The 14,058-nt window shown below is 46.0% G+C and overlaps 1 protein-coding gene across 7 annotated transcripts in view; it reads left to right on the plus strand.

Moving 5' to 3' along the window:
* clockb (clock circadian regulator b) overlaps positions 1 to 14,058 on the plus strand; it is a 112,015-nt gene that overhangs the window by 93,417 nt on the left and 4,540 nt on the right. For 4 of the 7 annotated variants that reach the window (XM_060916558.1, XM_060916557.1, XM_060916563.1 and 1 more), the window contains 4 exons: positions 1,123 to 1,305; positions 1,722 to 1,831; positions 5,668 to 5,890; positions 6,352 to 6,393. In XM_060916558.1, the coding sequence (XP_060772541.1) occupies positions 1,123 to 1,305; positions 1,722 to 1,831; positions 5,668 to 5,890; positions 6,352 to 6,393 (558 nt within the window). The remainder of the gene's footprint in view (positions 1 to 1,122; positions 1,306 to 1,721; positions 1,832 to 5,667; positions 5,891 to 6,351; positions 6,394 to 14,058) is intronic. The other 3 variants (XM_060916561.1, XM_060916562.1, XM_060916560.1) reach the window with 2 other exon arrangements.

Consider the following 14,058-nt stretch of genomic DNA (forward strand, 5'->3'; position numbering starts at 1 on the left):
TGAATGTTCTCCGAGCTTCATGAGGGTTGTGGGGGGTTTTTTGTTTGGTTGTTTTTTTTTTTTTTTTTGGGGGGGGGGGGGGGGGGGTCTCTGCCTCATGAGTGGCCAAAAAGTGTGCGTTTGGAATGCATGCATTAAAATTTGATGCCGACGTTTTCATTGGCAAACTAAGCAGCAAATACTTGGAGGTGGGTTTGAGAATACTTCCTGAAGCTCAGAGAACCTTGATGTATTTCTCTCGAATCCATGACCCGATGCTTGCGGAGCCTCATCAACACAGCACCGAGGCGTAGCCTTACCTTCGCTGAGACTCGAGTGCATTTACATTCAGGGATCCTTCGGCGCACATCATTAGGGGAAATGCCTGATGCTGATTTGAGCACAATCAGCACGCACATATAAGGATGCCGTTTTCAGAGATTTTGTGAAGTATTCTCTCAGGTATGCGGCGGTAGACGGCTCTAAGTGCAAGAAGAGTGTTTATTAGCAGGCATGATGTTTACGAAAATGAAACGTGAGGCAAGGTCAGAGTAACGAAAGCAAAGTTATAAAGCAGAGGATTTAACTCTGTCATAAACATGGCTAGAAATAAACTGGACAGTGACGATAATACTTTTGTAAAGCCTCTGTGAAAACAGCATCCTTGTATGCGCGTGCTGATTGCGCTCAAATCGGCATCAGGTGTTTCCCAGAACAATTGGGTCCCAAGAGCTTGCACAAGATGCAAAGGCGTGACTGTTAAGTGCTGTGTGACCACAATTTTTAGCTCCCCTGTATATCGCCATGCATCACCACCAAAACGCCTCATTTTTATCCATAAACCCATCGCGAGCTGGAGTGTGACTGTAGCTTTAACGAATCCAAAACAAGAAGGGGAAGAAAGATGGGAGGTGCTGATTTTTTTTATTATTATTATTAAGTAGTGCTCATACTGGATGTTTGTTTTGATATGTTGCTTGGTGCACGTGGGAAAAATTAGCCAGGGTTTTTGGGATAAAATTCAGGGTCCCGCCCCCCCCGGTGTGCTAGCGACAGTTTTCTTGTTAGCAGAGTTGCGTTATGGATGGAGTAGTTTGTGAACTTGGGGAAATGAATAACATCTTTTTTGTTCATTTTGTTCAGACATACTTGCAGCAGTCATCAGGTGGAGTCAATGTGCAGCTTCCTCAGGCAAGTGGAGGAGCTTCATGCTCACAAGCTGAAGTTGGCGTACAGAATGTCCCAAGCATCGCCCACAGCACAACTCAACAGCCGCAAGCGCCGTCTTCACATCAGCAGAACTCGCAAGGTGCCATCGTGACACAGGTTCGGCACACTAGTACGCTCATTTTCTTTTGAAACAATGCTAATCATCCTATGTGATTTTAAAAATACTTTTCTCTTTGAATTATTTCAGTAATTTCAGCCTGACATGGTTCATGAGATGGAAAGTTTTTTTTTGTTTGTTTGTTTGTTTTTTTTTAAAGCAGCAGACTGACGACAACATCAATAAAGGTCCATATTGTACCAAATTGCTCTGAAGTGTTTTAACTGATCTCATGCTTTTCTGTTCAGTTCTAACCGGTCCATTAAGGGTGACATCATTAGGTTTGGTTGCCCTTGTGCCTCCTTATCCCACATCGTTATGCTAATGGTATTGGGATGAAGTAGCACTTCAGACGTTGCCTTTAATTATGCGATTTCTTTCCTTTTTCAACTTTTTTTTTTCCCTTTCCTGTTAGCAGGGTTCAGTGTACAGCACAAAGATGGTCAGTCAGCCAGGCACCAACAGTGTCGTGCAGGTCCCCAGCACCCTGCCACAAAGCATCAGTCAAGTAACAACAATCAACAGGTGTGTATGTGGATATACAATGCATAAATACTGAGATATATGTTGTTATATCCATATTCACTGGATATGAGCAATCGTGTGCTTTGGTTGGCTACTCTACTACTTTATCAGCTCATATACCTTGAGTAGAGAAAAACAAAAGGGCAGAGTGCATCAAGTCAGAGATATCATTTTGTTATTAAGTATTTAAAAGAAACAGAAATGGCTAAATAAAACAATAGTCCCCCCAAAAAAAAAATTCCTGTTCCACACTCCAGCCCAGGTAATGCACCTTTTAGATTGGTTTGCTAGCCGCCAAAAAAAGAAGAAAACAAAATGGCGGCGTGTGTTGCTGAATCAACCGAGGACGAAATAAAAACTCTACTCGAAAATAAAACCCCAAAACATACAAAAAAGCAACAAAATATGGAATGAAAGTATTTGATTGTAAGAACGTATCTTATTTTTCCAGAAATATTGCATTTTTCACAAATTGCTACTGTTTCGCCAGTTTGTTTACATTCTAAGCGGAAATGATTTTGTCTGACTTTTTGTATAAAGTTTTTATTTATTGAATTTGCAAAAAAATAAAAAGGGTCTGTTTCTCAAAATCTAGTGAATGTGGATAGAATAAAACAGTTATTCCACTCAATCTCGTCGTACATGGCTTATAGCCAACTCGGTGCTACGCGCCTCATCAGCTATCAGCTCATGTACGACGAGATTTCATGGACTAACTTAAATATAAAGCTGCGATTCAAGATACAGCAGTCACTACTATCAGAGCTGCTCTGACAGAAAATAAATCAACACTTTCTGAATAAGCAGTATTGAGAATTCAACAGAGATGTGGTACAAGTGAATATCCTTATTAAGTAGACTTGGCTTGTACCTGTATGCAGTGAGGGAAATGAGGCCAGACTGGTAATTTTCGAATGTGTCAGTCTGTATTTCGAAAGCATCAAACCAGATGGCCCATTAACAATTGTAAAGATATGGGTTTAATCTGCTTCTAATTTTCTAATGTTACACTGGGCGAATACATTATCGTAACACAGCCTGTGAAACGGGGGCCCCTGTGGGCCCAGCTTTAAAAATTCATAACTCTGCCACTGAAGGGCCTTGCCCCACCAAAATTTACAGGCCCCTCCCTCTCCCTGAGTGGCACACTAAATATAACAATACAGTGGTGCTTGAAATTTTGTGAACCCTTTAGAATTTTCTATATTTCTGCATAAATATGACCGAAAACAACATCAGATTTTCACACAAGTCCTAAAAGTAGATAAAGAGAACCCAGTTAAACAAATGAGACAAAAATATTCTACTTGGTCATTTATTTATTTATTGAGGAAAATGATCCAATATTACATATCTGTGAGTGGCAAAAGTATGTGAACCTCTAGGATTAGCAGTTAATTTGAAGGTGAAATTAGAGTCAGGTGTTTTCAATCAATGGGATGACAATCAGGTGTGAGTGGGCACCCTGTTTTATTTAAAGAACAGGGATCTATCAAAATCTGATCTTCACAACACATGTTTGTGGAAGTGTATCATGGCACGAACAAAGGAGATTTCTGAGGACCTCAGAAAAAATTGTTGATACTCGTCAGGCTGGGAAAGGTTACAAAACCATCTCTAAAGTTTCAAGTTTATTTGTATAGCGATTTTAACAAACATTGTCGCAAAGCAGCTTTACACAATTTGAACGACTTAAAACATGAGCTAATTTTATCCCGAATCTATCCCCAATGACCAAGCCTGTGGCAAGGAAAAACTCCCTCAGACGACATGAGGAAGAAACCTCGAGAGGAACCAGACTCAAAGGGAACCCATCCTCATTTGGGCAACAACAGACAAACAGTTTTAACATGAAGTCAGTTTCGTTGATGTTGTAAACAAAGAGTCTCTAAAGAGTTTGGACTCCGCCAATCCACAGTCAGACAGATTGTGTACAAATGGAGGAAATTCAAGACCATTGTTACCCTCCCCAGGAGTGGTCGACCAACAAAGATCACTCCAAGAGCAAGGCGTGTAATAGTCGGTGAGGTCACAAAGGACCCCAGGGTAACTTCTAAGCAACTGAAGGCCTCTCTCACATTGGCTAATGTTCATGAGTCCACCATCAGGAGAACACTGAACAACAATGGTGTGCATGGCAGGGTTGCAAGGGGAGAGCCACTGCTCTCCAAAAAGAACATTGCTGCTCATCTGCAGCTTGTTAAAGATCCTGTGGACATTCCGGAAAAATGTTTTGTGGACGGATGAGACCAAAATAGAACTTTTTGGTTTAAATGAGAAGCGTTATGTTTGGAGAAAGGAAAACACTGCATTCCAGCATAAGAACCTTATCCCATCTGTGAAAGGTGGTGGTGGTGGTAGTATCATGGTTTGGGCCTGTTTTGCTGCATCTGGGCCAGGACGGCTTGCCATCATTGGAACCAAGAATTTTGAATTATACCAGCGAATTCTAAAGGAAAATGTCAGGATATCTGTCCATGAATTGAATCTCGAGAAGGTGGGTCATGCAGCAAGACAACGACCCTAAGCACACAAGTCGTTCTACCAAAGAATGGTTAAAGAAGAATAAATTTCATGTTTTGGAATGGCCAAGTCAAAGTCCTGACCTTAATCCAATTGAAATGTTGTGGAAGGACCTGACGTGAGCAGTTCATGTGAGGAAACCCACATTCTGTACAGAGGAATGGGCTAAAATTCCTCCAAGCCGGTGTGCAGGACTGATCAACAGTTACCGGAAACGTTTAGTTGCAGTTATTGCTGCACAAGGGGGTCACACCAGATACTGAAAGCAAAGGTTCACATACTTTTGCCACTCACAGATATGTAATATTGGATCGTTTTCCTCAATTAATAAATGACCAAGTTTATTTTTTTTTTTTGTCTCATTTGTTTAATTGGGTTCTCTTTTGTCTACTTTTAGGACTTGTGTGAAAATCTGATGATGTTTTAGGTCATATTTATGCAGAAATATAGAAAATTCTAAAGGGTTCACAAACTTTCAAGCACCACTGCAAGTTGATTATTTTTATATAACCGCATGTACAGTGGCATACTTGTACCAAAGCCAACGATTACAATGTTTAATGTATTGATTAGCAGCATGTCATACTTTTAACCATTTATGTTTGTAGAACATCCATGAGACAAGGTAACTCCTGTTATCACTTCCTCGTCGGCTTCTTTTTCTCTCTCGAAGTAAAAAACGAATAACGCAGTTTGTCATGTTACCGCGAAACTGGAACATGTTACTGAGGTGAAACCTGACTGTTACAAACAGTGCGCCAACACCGGAGACTCCATGCATAAATGTCAATTAAATGACTCCTCCATTTGACCAATCAGATTTGAGAATTCAGCAGTGAACAATACTAAATAAATTAGATATCGACTCTTACCAGGCTATTACCAAACATAGTACAAAAATAGTTATTGGGTAGAACTTTCTTGAGTCTTCTGACATATTTTCTTGTAAATTACAGTATATTCAATTTGTAGTGCAATTAGCAACTAATGTCTAGTGTAATTTGGCCTTTGGAGATCACAAAAATGTGCCTGGAAATAGCTGAGAAGCCATCTCCAGTCCAGGCTTCTAAAGCTCTTCAGCTTCTGGGGCCCACCTTAGGGCCTTTTGGCCCGTCGTTCAGACAGACTGAAACTTGGACTGACAGACAACATTTCCGATTTGTCTGTCTTGTGATGGTCTACTTAAACTTCCTTATTTCCCACACTGTGTATGGTATATTTTGTCTCTTGGTAATATAGCAGCTCAGTGCATGACTATATAAGGCACAAACCATGTGAGACAGTATTTTAACAAATACTTCCTCCTCCTTCAGGTTACCAGGGCAGCAGTTGGTCACGAAGTTGGTCACTGCCCCCATGGCCTGCGGCACTGTAATGGTTCCCTCAACAATGTTTATGGGCCAAGTAGTGACTGCTTACAGCCAGTTTGCACAGCAGCAGGACCAATCCCAGGCGATGGTAGCGCCGTCTGATTTGCAGCAACAGCAGCAGCCTCAGGGGTTGATACAGCCTCAGCAACAGCAAACGTTATTACAGGTAGCGCAAAAACTCCATGCAAACACTCCCCATGGCTCACACAGCAGTGTGTAAGAAGCTGCAGCATTATTGCTTCTGGTGCGACTATATTGGGTGAAAAGATTATTGCAGAGATGCCTACTAGTACAGATTGGCCGTATTTTGTACGGAAAAGTTACGTAAATACGATGTTACGGCAAACAGTGTTATTCTGTACGGAATTATTCTAAAGTCTTAAAAAATTCCAGTGAGTTGTTTTTAAATGTCCAAGCGACTTTTTCAATCCATGCGCGATTCACGGCTAGGCTATTTATTTTTACGACAACCACACATGCTGTGTGTGACATGCGCAGATATAGACATATAAAGATAGACGCCGCCTTCCGCGTAGAATCATACGTCATCCTCGCCGCCATATTGGATGTGGCAAAGCGGAGAATAAAGATGCCTCATTCATGTGCTGCGTTTAACTGTATCAACAGGTTTACCGTCCAAACGAGATCGCATGGGATTACCTTTCACAGGTGAGACTGGAAAAATACTTTTCATTGTATTTGGTCATTATATCGTAATTTTATGAACAGATTTTCCTGACTTTGTGGCTAATATGAAGTCTCGCGCATAATAGCCGCTCGGTGAAACCTGTCTCCAAACAACGAATATAATAGAATTTATTTCATAGCCCACCCAACCATTTTCACCACCAGCTGTCAGATGGTGATGGCACACTCAAAAATAGAAGAGATTGGAAGCATGTCAGACTGTGAAGCAATCACATGGAGCAATCCCATTGTAATATGGTTTAATTGATTTTTTTTTTTTCCAAAGAGCACTGTATATTGCAAAAATTGTTTTTGGAGACATTTTATAGACTATCTGCACGGCATTTAATGAAAGTGATGCGGAGATGGCATGGCACGGCTTCAGCAGCGTAAGCACAGCACATTATTCTACACGATCCCCGCTGATAGCCCAGGAGTTATACCCGGAACAAATTAGTAATAAGCTGAAAATTTCAGAATATGTTCAGAATACCTTTAGGAATAACATACTAAAAGTCCCCGGAAATCCCCCTTGTGCTCTCTGAGAAATTCAAGATGGCGTCCAAAATGGCCACCAAATGGAGATCTGCCCATATCTCAGGCCCAAAACAAAATATTAATGCAATTAAAAGGTCAGAATATATGTTTTGTAGGGTAGGAGAGTAAATTCCAACATGCGTGTATTAATTACATTGTGTATTAACATTATATAATAACAATGTACACATTATTATAACAGTATATTTGTGTATAGTGTGGATCCATTGGTTACTCGTTCACTCCGTATCATCCTATTCTGTTCACAAAACAAACACAATTACTAGGGGTTGGGGCACTTATTTTCATTAATAATAATGGCCAAGCAAGAACAGTTTGGCCTTGGCATAAAGGGTTACGTTTGGCAGAAACCCAACACTGCTCATCACTCTGAGAACACCATCCTGACAGTGAACCATGGTGGTGGGAGCATCACATTGAGCATTAAAGAGGGCATTAGTCAGAGAACCAACCACTCAACTCTCCGTGACTTCTGGTGAATGGCATATTCATTCTAGGCAGAATTGCTGTTTGGCCACATCCTTTGCATTTTTTGAATCAAGATCTGTCACGTGTATATAGGGGTGTTCACACGGCAATTTTTACTCCGGTGTAGCACCGGGGCTGCCCCAGTAGCGCGTTTCATTAATAATAATTAAAGTAAATTGGTGGTGTAAAATGAAAAATGGCATGTTAAAAGGTCATGCTGAGTTCAGTCATTTTTTTTGTCCGAACACACTGGCATTGCTAGTAGTAAAGACTGGCGCTAGAAACTCAAAGATTAATTTTTTTCCACCCTTAAACAAGCTTGAATAAATTCCCTACTTCACTGATGGTACAACAAAGGTCCAAGCATTACAACTGAGGCACTGAGAAGTGTTTAAGTCTACTCATTGTTTATAAGCAAGAGCTTTTATTGAGGCAGACCTTTTTGTCATGAAAGTCGCCGGAATGTTGAAGAAGTATACTGAAACAGCTTGCCATTGTAGTTTTAGAAGATAGAGTTCTCAAATTTAATTTCCCTTTAATATTTTATCAAAGCTTAAAGTTGCACTAAATATTAAGGAAATTGATGTCTAATTGTTGTCTTACATTATGTTCATGTATGTACAGTAGGTAGCCTACTAAGCTAATCTGTCAATCATGTCAACCATCAAATTCCATGTAATTTCCACATTAATGACCTTGTAATCTTGGTTAATTTTAACAGTGTGACAATGGTGAATTTGCATTGCTTGTATGAGAGAACATATAATTTAACATTTTAATTGCATTTATATTATGTTTTATCCCTGAGATATTGAAAAATCTCCAATCGGTGGCCATTTTGGACGCCATCTTGAATTTCTCAGAGAGCACAAGGTGGATTCCCGGGGACTTTTAGTATGTTATTCCTAAGGGTATTCTGAACATATTCTGAAAAATTCAGCTTGTTACTAATTTGTTCCGGGTTGGACTCAATTTTGAGCTAATGCTCTTGGGCTACTGAGCTTCAAAACATGCCTTGATGTGTAGATATCGTTAGTAGCCTTCGATAGTAGCTGCGGAATAAAAAAAAAAAAAAAAGTGGCCTGCTGCATGTTGAGGAAATTTAGGTCACACCTCCCACGGAATATTGACGGGTATTTCGCACACTATTTATAACCATCACATTTAAAAGTTATATATGTTGTTTTGATGCCTGTTTGTTTTCCAAATATATACGTGTGTGTGTTAATGGGTGAATAAAAGGCATCGAGTTAAATATTATTGTAGAAAGGGGCTTTATGAAGTTCAGTCCATTTACTTGCATTGGTTTACGGGGAAGATTTGCCACATCAAATATGGCGGACACTCTGACATATCCCAGCAACGGGGCCACCAGCTCAATGCGGCGTCTGTTTATATGTCTATGTGCGCAGATACCGCACATTTGTTCGCGCTATTTTCGCTCGACATCACACACGCATGGTGCTGCTTCTCAGTCGTGGAAATAAAATGCTCAGTATCGGGACAAGTTAAGCACAGGTCTCAGGTGTTCCTCCCACGATATACAGTAGAATGGCCGTGCATTACACCCAGTCAAAAGGGCAATGGATACGCGCACTGCAAACTGTGTAGAACTGACATTAACATCACTCGTGGTGGTCGCGATGACTGCACGCGGCATGTCAACTACAAAAACCATATGGAGTATGCTGAAATGGCGAGTCAGGCGGAAAGTAAATCTGGGGGTATCCAGCAGTTTTTTACGAAATCTGTGGATGAAAAGACACGGAACATGACACGTGCTGAAGCGGTGATGGTTGACCTGTGCTTGGAGTTGAACTTGCCGATTAGTGCCATGAAATGTGAGTTAAACTTATTCAGTTTCTTTTTACATGTCTGATTTTTATTCACTGAAATATCAAACACTGGCTGTACTTCTTTAATTCAAAGTCTTTTCAGTGTTGCAAGTGCAAATGTACATGTAGTATGATCAAAAACAGAATTTTATGATTAGTGCTGTTGGGATTGTGGCAAAAAATTGATCATTCCACTGTTTTAAATACAATTATAAATGTCATTTTATTCAATGTCTCTTCTGAAGCATTATGCTGAAGTATTTATATATTGGGACATTAAAATAACAATGTCGGACTCTCTTTGGCATGAAATAAGAAATTTTTAAAAAATTTTATTAGAATCCGTTAACAGGTAGAACATTTTGCCAGGCAATATAATATAATACTGTAGACTTCCCTAGGTGTGGGTGGAGCACAGAGGACGGCAGGACAGAGATCAGGTTCAACAAACAGTTTAATTGTTTCCACTTTTCAGGGGACACAAGAGGTTTTACCCAGACACACGCACACACACACATCAGGTGTCTGGTTCGGGAGAGATCTCCTCTGCTCTCGCTCTCCCTCCCTAAATAGGGCGCGGTCCCTGGGAAGACACACAAACACAGGTTAATTGCTCTCAGGTGAAGTGAATCTGCCACTTACCTTCCCCGACTCCGCCCTCCTGTCACAGACCGGTGCTTGACCACGCCCCCGCTGCCACATACCCCCACCGCCCGACTCAGGCCGGGCAGCCGTCCGGCCCGCAGCCGACTCCCCCCCCCCTTGACGGGAGAGGAAGTCCGCCACGACCATCTGCGCCCCCGGCCTGTGGACCACCTTGAAATTAAAGGGTTGGAGCGCCAGATACCAACGGGTGATCCGCGCGTTGGCATCTTTCATGCGGTGGAGCCACTGGAGGGGCGCGTGGTCCGAACAGAGGGTGAAAGAGCGCCCCAGCAGGTAGTACCGGAGGGCGAGGACCGCCCATTTGATCGCCAGGCACTCCTTCTCAATCGTGCTGTAGCGCCCCTCACGCACTGACAGCTTCCGGCTGATGTATAGGACCGGGCGATCCTCCCCCTCCACCTGCTGGGACAAAACGGCCCCCAGCCCTCTGTCCGACGCATCCGTCTGTAACATAAAAGGGAGAGAGAAGTCAGGGGAGTGTAAAAGTGGCCCCCCACACAGTGCAGCCTTTACCTCAGAGAAAGCCCGCTGGCACTGCTCCGTCCACTGGACCGGATCTGGCGCCCCCTTTTTAGTGAGGTCAGTCAGCGGGCTGGTGACGTCCGAATAATTAGGTATAAACCTACGATAGTAGCCAGCCAGCCCCAGGAACTGTCTCACCCCCTTTTTGGTCTTGGGCCTCGGGCAGGCCGCAATCGCTGCTGTCTTATTAATCTGGGGACGCACCTGCCCGTTGCCCAAGTGGAAGCCCAGATACCGTACTTCCACCCGCCCAATCGCACACTTCTTTGGGTTGGCCGTGAGTCCCGCCCGTCTCAGCGACCTAAGGACGGCCCTCAGGTGTTGCAGGTGCCGCTGCCAGTCGTTACTATAAACGATAATGTCGTCCAGGTAGGCGGCCGCATAGGTGGCGTGGGGCCGGAGGACCCGGTCCATCAGCCGCTGAAACGTAGCGGGCGCCCCAAACAGCCCAAACGGAAGTGTGACGAACTGGTGTAAGCCGAACGGTGTGGAAAAGGCCGTTTTCTCCCGGGATAATGGAGTCAAGGGGATCTGCCAATATCCCTTCGTTAAATCCAGTGTCGAGTAAAAGCGAGCCGTGCCTAGTCGATCGAGCAGCTCATCAATGCGAGGCATTGGGTACGCGTCGAATTTAGACACCGCGTTGACTTTTCTATAGTCCACACAGAACCGGACCGAGCCGTCGGCCTTGGGAACCAAGACCACCGGGCTGCTCCAGTCGCTGTGGGACTCCTCGACGATGCCCATTTCGAGCATGGCCTGAAGTTCTTCCCGAACCACCTTTTTTTTGTGTTCGGGTAGTCTATAAGGGCGGCTACGCACTACCACCCCCGGGGGTGTCTCTATGTGGTGTTCTATGAGGTTAGTGCGACCGGGCAGGGGCGAGAACACATCCGAAAACTCGGCCTGCAACTGGGCGACCTCCGTGAGTTGGGTCGGGGAGAGGTGGTCTCCACAGGGGACCGGAGAGGTACACGATGCCAAATTCCCTTTTTGAACCTCCGGCCCCAGCTCCGCCTTCTCCGGAACTACCGACACCAACGCCACGGGGACCTCCTCGTTCCAGAGTTTGAGCAGATTGAGGTGGTAAATCTGTAGCGCCCCACCCCTGTCTGTTCGCCTCACCTCATAGTCGACATCCCCGACTCGCCGTGTGACCTCAAAGGGTCCTTGCCACTTGGCGATTAATTTGGAGCTCGACGTGGGCAAGAGTACGAGTACTTTATCTCCCGGTGTGAACTCTCTAAGGCGCGTACCCTTGTTGTACAGGCGGGCTTGCCGTTCCTGGGCCTGCCGCAAATTCTCCTGAGTTAGGTGGGTGAGCGTGTGGAGTTTTGCGCGCAGGTCCATAACGTACTGAATTTCATTCTTACTCTGTGAAGGTCCCTCCTCCCAATTTTCCCGCAGCACGTCTAGGATGCCGCGCGGCTTACGCCCATATAATAATTCGAACGGGGAGAACCCCGTGGAGGCTTGAGGGACCTCTCGCACTGAGAACAGCAAGGGTTCGAGCCACTTATCCCAATTACGTGCGTCCTCACTTACGAATTTTTTAATGATATTTTTGAGGGTGCGGTTGAACCGTTCTACTAAACCGTCCGTTTGTGGGTGATATACACTGGTGCGGATCGGCTTAATCCCCAATAACCCATACAGTTCGCGTAGTGTTCGTGACATAAACGTAGTGCCTTGATCAGTCAGAATCTCTTTCGGGATTCCAACTCGGGAGATGACGCGGAAGAGTGCCTCTGCAATACTGCGTGCTGAGATATTGCGCAGAGGCACTGCTTCCGGGTATCGCGTTGCATAGTCCACTAGAACTAATATAAAGCGGTACCCTCGTGCTGACCGATCTAATGGCCCGACGAGATCCATCCCAATTCTTTCAAACGGGGTCTCGATTAACGGTAGAGGGCGCAACGGCGCTTTTGGAATGGCCGCTGGATTTACTAACTGGCATTCGCGGCATGCCGTACACCACCTACGGACATCGCCGCGAATCCCCGGCCAATAGAATCGGGCCATTATTCGGGCTAGTGTTTTATCCTGCCCTAAGTGTCCAGCCATGGGATTAAAGTGAGCCGCCTGGAATACTAATTCCCGGCGGCTCTTTGGAATCAAAAGCTGCGTGACTCGCTCTTTAGTTTGAGTGTCCTGCGTCACTCGGTATAATCTATCCTTCATAATCGCGAAGTAGGGGAAGGACGGGGTGGCGTTCGGCTGGAGCGTTTGACCATCGATTACTCTCACTTGGTCAAACGCATGCCGCAGAGTCTCGTCTCGCGACTGCTCCAATGGGAAATCCGCGAGGGATTCCCCAATAGAGAGAGGAGGAGCCGGTGGCTCCTCACCCTGACGCGGAGATGACGTAGACGGCTCCGCGACAGCTGCTCCCGCCAAAACGACACCGGGACCTCCCCCTGTCAACTGGCAGGACCCACTCTCTACTAGGCGCGTCATTAAACCCCGAAATCCCGGCCAATCAGTCCCCAAAATTAACGAGTGGGTAAGGCGAGGATTAACCGCCGCCTTCACTATAAATTTTTCCCCTCTGAAAATAATGTGGACCGACACCAAAGGGTAGCTGTGAACATCCCCGTGCACACACAAAACCTTCACCCCTTGTGCTCCCCCCAATGCCTCGTTTTGAACCAGGCTTTGGCGAATTGAGGTCTGATTACAACCAGAATCCACCAATGCCTGATATGTAGCCCCTTGGATACTCACCGGTATGCGATACGCTCCGGCCCGATCGAGGGCGGCCTCTGGCGCGTCGGGGATCCGAACCACCGCGCCCACTTCCATTGCTGTGCACTGCTGTTGAAGGTGGTCCGGTTCCCCGCAGCGCCAGCAAACCGGCCCGGGCTTCCCCTCTGCACCGGTGCTCTGGGGCTCACTCACCTGAGGTGGGGGAGAGACAGACACAGAAGGGAGACACGGGAGGGCACCGCGGGTGCGGCGGGCCGGCAGGGGTGGTGCCGGCCCCCGCCTCCGCGGTGGGGGAATGGGGCGAGGACGGGACACAGAAGGAGGGGAGAGAGAGAGAGAAAGAGAAGAGGAGAGAAGAGATGTCGACATCCGCTGTCCTGCCGCCGAGACAGCCGCCAGATGATCCTCCGCCAGCTCGACTGCCTGATCCAGCGACGCCGGGCGGTGGCACTGGACCCACTCCGCGGCTCCTGCTGGTAAGCGGGCGATGAACTGTTCCAGTACCACCTGATCGACGATTCCCTCGGCGTCGCGATCTTCGGCCCTCAGCCACCGCCAGCAGGCGTCCCGGAGCTGCTGGCCGAACGCGAACGGGCTGCCGACTTCCTCCATCCGCAGCGCGCGGAAGCGCTGGCGCTGCTGCTCCGGCGTGCGCCCCACGCGCTGAAGGACAGCCCGGCGAAGGTCGGCGTAGGCCAGCCGGCGATCGGCGGGGAGCTGTAGTGCAGCCAGCTGCGCCTCTCCCGTCAGGAGGGGGAGGAGGCGCGCCGCGCGCTGCTCCATCGGCCACCCCGAGGCTTCAGCGACCTGTTCGAATAACGTGAAGAAAGCCTCGGGGTCATCCTGCGGGCCCATCTTAGTTAAGGTGAGGGGAGACGGGCCCGCGGCC

Source organism: Neoarius graeffei, chromosome 3, assembly GCF_027579695.1.
Source record: "Neoarius graeffei isolate fNeoGra1 chromosome 3, fNeoGra1.pri, whole genome shotgun sequence".
Classification (NCBI taxonomy): Eukaryota; Metazoa; Chordata; class Actinopteri; order Siluriformes; family Ariidae; genus Neoarius; species Neoarius graeffei.